Raw genomic sequence first — 6,693 nt, forward strand, 5'->3', positions numbered from 1 at the left:
CTTTGACCGGTTTTAGCGGGATACAAGGTAAAGCTTGAAGGAGAAGTTTCAGTTTAGGGCCTAATGATCTGGGTTTGGATTGAAGTAAAACTTGAGAAACTGCTCTCGGTTTAGGGCCTAATGATTGGTTTGGATTGCGAGTAAACCTTGAGAGACAAGGAGACAAAAAAATTCCTCAATGATAGTGAAGGATTCCGGATGGCATTTCAAGTTTGGTTCAGTTGTGATCAGAGCACTGGTTTTGGTGTGATCACGATTTGGTGATTGTGGAGGTGGTTTAACCTCTGGATTTGTTTGGTTGTTCTATGAGATCTCACATTCATGCTTGGAATATGGCATGAGACTGACTGGCTGAAAGAGAGATTTGGTTTAGCCATGTCTATAGCTGGGTGGTATGTGGAAGTTTTGAACCTGGTCGGATTTGCCAATGATTAATAAAAGCTAAGTTTTCTTACTTTTGTACTTGTTTATATGTTGATTTAATGGCTGTCATATTTCTGATATTTATATGGTTTAATGTTGGTTATATGTATGGTTCACATCATAGTTATTTCATGTATTTACTCGTAATTGTTAAATGGATGGATGCAAGACCTAATTGATGGTATAATAGTTCAATGGAGAAGGAGGTGATCTTTCCGGTTATGTTTCATAAATTCATAAATTCTTTCAGTGATTTATGCTCTGTCTTGTATCTTAGACCTGTAGGTTGCATTGATGCGAAGTGTTTAACAAAATGTTAGTCCCGGTTGGGGATGCTTAGGTCTAGTCCTGAGATTGATTTTAATTTATCAACATTGTTGTCATGTCTTTGTATGATTATGCAAGTTGTAGCAATTTCTAGGCAGAGGTCGGGTTTCTGGGCTAGAAAAGTGGCTCAAATCTCGGGGTCGCTCACATAGCTCTGTTGAGAAAAAGTCCACAGTCGCTAGCACAGAGGCCTATGAGAGCAACTTTGAGTTATTGGTCATGTCTTTCCTATAGCATGAGTGACTCTGGGTTAAAGACTTAAATCATCAGTGGGACTAAGGGACATATTGTCTAAGTTGTTGACATGTCTCCTGAGGGTGTTTTGCTAATGTGGATGAGTTTGTTTGATATGTTTCGTCGATTCCATTTCCTTAAGGTCACCTACGAAATTGAATCCCTTAGTAACCTCTCTCATCACATGTTTGCTCAACTGGCTGGTTGCTTGGGTGGACCTGGAAGGAGGGGGTCTTATAGATTGGTATCAAAGCATGGTTGTTCTCTCCTTGGGTGAAGGTGTTTGGTCATGCATGCATGTCAGTGACATGTTTGTCTCTTACACTTGCATTCAATGTGTTTGTTGCATTGTATCATGTTGATCATGATTGTAGTAAGGTTGTCATGAAGAGCTTAATGTGATTTTGTGGGATGCATTGTCAGAGGTATATGATTGGTTGCATATGATTATGTCGCTTGACTACATCCTTGTATGTCAAGTGCATTCTTGAATGTTTTGATTACATGTATCAATCTTGTAGGTTGATTACAAGAATTGATCGTTTATGTTCAACTACATGCAGTGATGTGTATGTGTAGTTAATTAGACATTGGTTATGCATGTTGATAGTTGCATGTGAAAATGGGTATGATGGAGTAGTGGTTGTTGTCATGCATGAAGTCATAACGTGCATCGTTGATATGGCTTTGCATTGATGATTGGACTCTAGCTAAAATGATATTTATGCGTTGATGCACTTACTTGTTATATGTCTATATGTTGTTATGATTATGTTAAACTTGTATTACTTTGATTTGATGATCTTGCAAACAAGATATCCTCCCCGAATTATGCTAAGGTACGTTAGTTTATTGTGATTTGGTTTAGTTGACATAGTATGCTTTGCAGGAAAGAGATTAGATAGCTAGGAAGGTGGTAGACTACATAGAATTTCCCTATGCATCAGAGGAGCTGCGTGTTGTGGGGCACTCTTCTGACATGGAGACACATTGAGAAGCCTGGAGGAAGAAATAAGGAGTTGCAAAGCAAACAATGACAAAGTCATGTAGACACACGAGAAACAAGCATAGGGGAATGTGATACTACTTCAGAGTTTGTCAGATGTGTAATGGTAGGGACCACTTCGGATCAACCATGAACATGAAGACAGAACTAATGGGACATATGGTAGTAGGTCTCCTAGTAGACATAGGTCGGATAGATCTAACACGATCAGAGTTGACAGGTTGTTTGACACTCTCGATAGGAGAGGTGTTTGACGCAGGGACTATTCCAATTTTGGTTCCGATAGACATCATGATCATCATCGACATCGCCATCGCCATCATCCTTATAGGAGTGATAATGGGTATTTTCCGATGAGTTTAAGAAGGCAAAGCCACCTACCTTTGATGGAGAAATGAATAAATCATAGGGTGCAGAAACATGGTTGTTCGGTATGAAGAAATTCTAACAATGTAAACTTTGAAACGGGAACTATAAACTCAAAACGGGAACTCTGGCCCAAAAACCTCAAAAAAACCACAAAAACAGTGCTCAAAACGAAAAGTGTGTATACTGGAACGATGCTTTTTTTTTTTAGGTGTCAATTTTGCGGTTGTTTTAAAAATGGCAGTGACTACAAAATTTTCTACGAAATTTTCCTGCAAAATATAGCTTCAGAACGAAAGTGTTGATACTGGAATAATGATTTTTTTTTTAGGGTCAATTTTCATACTTTTTAAAAAATGCTAATAAAACCAATTTTTTATGTCTCAAACAAAGTTAAATTTTAAGGAAAAAACACATTAATGTTTCTGGTAGAATATCATTTTTCTTTCCTATGTATAAATTTATCTTGGAGCTCAGTGAATAACGACTTTTCAGGGAGGAACGTTGTGAATATCTAGAGGAAAGTTGTGAGTGAATCTTTTAATATTTAGGAATGCTATGAAATAATCTTTTAATGCATCCTTAACCAGACTGTATGTTCGGGTCATCCGAGAACAAACTGCAAGGTCAACCGTTGAATTTCTTGCTGGGAAGTTTCGATAACCAAAGTTACAATCGGGTCTAGGTCTTCTGTAAAATACTATTGGATATATATTCCTGGAAGACCTGCTCAGAGTTAATGGATGATATGATCGTCACCTATAAAAATTAAATAACCCATAAACATAGGGATTCACAACCTTTCTCCAATGAATGTGTTACAAAGGTTCATTTATTAGGTCCCAATCTTATGGCACTAAAATTTATGTTGGTGTGAGAAGACTGACACCTAATAATAAATGGACCTTTTTAATACTTTCTTTTGGAGGAAGGCTCTAGGTCTAATTAGAAGCAAAGGGCATCTGAATTAGAATACTATAGACATGGATGGAAAAATATTATCATATAGTTTGTGAAGCCATATTATGTCTACTTGTACTTTTGTTTAAATTAACTCGACATTTAAATTTGACTTTGAAGAAACCAAGCGTGGTCATAGTCAACCCATAAGATTTTGAGTGGACTTACAAAGCCTTTCAACTTTGTAGAAAACAGAAGGAAGGAACTTCTTTTTATTTAGCTATTTGATTGTTAAAATTTATGAAAGTGTAGTTTTGTGGACTTAGTTCGAGTGGTGGGAAAAATAGTTTGGTATTCTATCCACTCGGTTTCAATTTCTGTATAGGGAAATGTTGCGGAGTAGCCCCCCTTAAAATAGAGTCCACTCTAGTGTGATCAAGTCTCTGCTCTTGCTAAGTCATAAATTGTTGGTATATCTAGCTTGTAGGCTGTTGAATATACTCCTAGTGTGATAGTGGCAACATGTAGAGAGACAAGTTGAGAGTAGATGCCCCCTAAGATATATTTTTATATCTAACATACGGGCTATTAGATATACTCTTAATGTAATAATGGCAATAGATAGAAAGGCATGTTGGAGAGTAGGTGCCCCCTAAAATAGGATCAATTCCAATAGGGTTATGTCTCAAATCTTGCTAAATTATATATTAATGATATATCTAACTTATTGAGTGTTAAATATATTCTAGATATTATAATGGCAACAAAAACATTTAATTCTAAACTGATTCAAATTATTCACTAGTTTTTGGGAAAAAAATAACATATAACTATTTAAATTTAAGCATATACCTTCTTGAAAATACACATTCTTAATCACATTCTTATAAAGATTAAAAAAATATAACACAAATATAAATTTTATTGATATTTGTTAAAAATACTATAAAACCTAAACACAAATACGGTAGTTTTCTTGGATTAATCAAGTTTCTTCCTTGATTCTATGATTCCTTTTAGCAAAATATAACTCTGGAAAAAAACAAAAAATATAAATCAAAAAACTTTTTAATATGAAAAAAATAAATAAATAAATTTCTTTCACATTAACCGAAGTTGTATGTAAAATTATTTTATTCAATCATCCACACATATATAAACCAAAAATACATATCCAACTTGTTAATCGAGTTTCTTCCTTAATTCTATGATTCCTTTTATCGAATGGAAATTTAAACGCCGCTCTACATCATGATTCCTTTTATCTCAACTTGTTTTGAGATACTTCCTTAAAATTCTTATTTAATGTCAACATCAAACGCGGGGGCTTATGAGATCGAACTTAAAGTTCATTATGTGTTTGGTAAAGTCAAGGCTTGACTTAGCAAGCTGCTCGTTGCTCGTTGGTCCTTGAATTGATGCCCAGCGAATTCGTCTAATGATGGCTGTATTTAGTTTAATTTATAAAAGAAGTGATATTTTTCACTTCTTATTATGAAATCTTCTGGAGTAACGCTCTTAACGCATAAAGAGAGCGTCACGGCCATTTATCTGGACACTTTTTGTCGTATGAGAATAAGATTTCATGGTATCTGTGGAATATTTCAATGTAGTTTTCATTTCCCGATATATAGCTATTTGGTGGTATTTCCAGTGACTAGAATTATAATCGAGAGAGTTGATAAGAATACTAGTATATACGTAGTTATCCATCTTGTGGAGTAAGAATTTTTAATACATGGAAAAGCGTTGCTGCTATTCTATATAGCGGATATCTAAATATTAAAAATAATTAGTTCGATCATCAGTTTGACCATACAAATAGTGATTTTGTTTCAAAGTTTACTTAAAACAATGACTCCTCCCCTTAAACTGCAATACATCTCATGATACTATTCTATATTACCGGAGTGTCGATTCCGGGAATCGACGCTCCGCCCCTCGGGCGGGGTGGGGTGGCCCGGGGGTGGCGCTGCGCAGGCGGCGCCCGCGCAGCGCCACCCCCGGGCCGCCCCCGCCCCGCCCGAGGGGCGGAGCGTCGATTCCGGGAATCGACGGTCCCACAATCAACCTTGCAATCAATCCGCTTCTTCTTATTAATTCTGGTGCTGCCTGATCCTCCCTGAAACGCTGCTTCATCCTTCTTGGCAGGTTGATTCTGCACCAAATCTTCCCACAGCATTTGCGTAATGGCCGAAACGGTTCGGGACGGAGTGGTCGCCGGAATGTCGACCCTCATCTGCCGACTTAAGGTGTTGCCGATTCTTGCACTGCCGGCGCTCCCCGATTTGCCTTTCAGATATAATTTGGTGTTCCCCTTTTTGGTCTTCGATCGATTCCCGGAGAGACGAGAAGGAGAATCCACAAATGTCACGCCGTTCTTTTCAAAAACAGATGCAACCAAATCTTCGTCCTCCTTTTCGCCCTCCTTTTCGCCCGCGACACTTCCGTCTGTAGAATCAAATTCACACCGAACATTGCTCAGACTCAATTGTTTCCAATAATACCAACCATGAAAAACAATAACCATATATAGGAGCGGGGCTGAGCCAAACACCATAGCCCTCATATATCACCCTTCCCTTCATATTTGTTTCATACTTCGGCACAATCGGAAGAAGATTAGTCTGATTTTTCTGAGTGCTCAAGTTTTTTCTACACCCAACTATGTATATAGTACCATTTATACGCTACAGCTGAATACTTTTAGCACAGTATATATATATAAAAGAAAAGGGCAAAGAGCCCTACCCTCGCTGGGGATCGAGCGCCCTCCATATCTGCTGGAGTCTGAACCGCTCTCTTGTTTAGGTAAAATGTCATGGCCTTCATAGACAAGTAAGTCAAAACCGAAATAATCTTTCTGGTCATGGAAATTGTAAATAATAATTTACGATTTGTTAATAAAATATTTTATTTGTTAGTATAATGCCCCTAGCTAATGAAGCACACCTATGTATATAATAAATAAGTAAAAAAAATTGTCAAATCAACTCAGAAAATAATATTTGTATTTATTTGTTAGTATAATGCCCCTAGCTAATGAAGCACACCTATGTAAATAAATAATTAAAAATAATAAAGCTAACCCAACTACCTTCACTCATTAAACTCTCCATTCACTCATTAAACCAACACGTGTTTCCTTATTTCCTTTGATAATGAACAATGTGGGTTGGTATGAAAATTAATACATGGATACCTTATCACATGCCAATGAGTTTAATTCCATTTGTGAGATTATATACTCATGATTTAACCATGAACTAAAGGGTTTGGCTCATGTATTGTCATCCATTGGGCCGAGGTCAAACTCTAAGCCATGGATACATAAATACTAGCCATTGGATTTAAAGCTCTTCGAATGTTAAAACCCCATTGGACTTCCACATTCGATGTGAATACCATCCATCTATCAAATTATTCCCTATGTGAGG

General features: G+C 36.9%; 1 protein-coding gene across 1 annotated transcript; it reads right to left on the reverse strand.

The window, feature by feature from the left end:
* Positions 1-4,774: 4,774 nt before the first annotated feature.
* Positions 4,775-6,375, reverse strand: LOC149189010 (uncharacterized). Its single transcript, XM_089410101.1, has 4 exons — positions 6,354-6,375; positions 6,008-6,082; positions 5,321-5,707; positions 4,775-4,848 (listed from the first exon to the last, which is right to left on the reverse strand). Exons 1-4 carry the CDS (start codon positions 6,373-6,375, stop codon positions 4,775-4,777), a joined length of 558 nt encoding a protein of 185 aa, XP_089266227.1.
* Between the last annotated feature and the right edge of the window lie 318 nt (positions 6,376-6,693).

This window comes from Pinus tabuliformis, chromosome 3_1, assembly GCF_031772625.1.
Source record: "Pinus tabuliformis cultivar Carrire ecotype Pingquan chromosome 3_1, CPIR1, whole genome shotgun sequence".
Taxonomy (NCBI): Eukaryota; Viridiplantae; Streptophyta; class Pinopsida; order Pinales; family Pinaceae; genus Pinus; species Pinus tabuliformis.

Excerpts from the sequence above, each read along its gene's own strand:
- LOC149189010 (XM_089410101.1), bottom strand. The coding sequence starts at position 6,375 with ATGGAGAGTTTAATGAGTGAAG. Across the intron at positions 5,708-6,007 it reads GCGCTCGATCCCCAGCGAGG|ACGGAAGTGTCGCGGGCGAA; the intron begins GTAGGGCTCTTT and ends TTGATTCTACAG. Across the intron at positions 4,849-5,320 it reads GATTGATTGCAAGGTTGATT|ATACCATGAAATCTTATTCT; the intron begins GTGGGACCGTCG and ends AATATTCCACAG.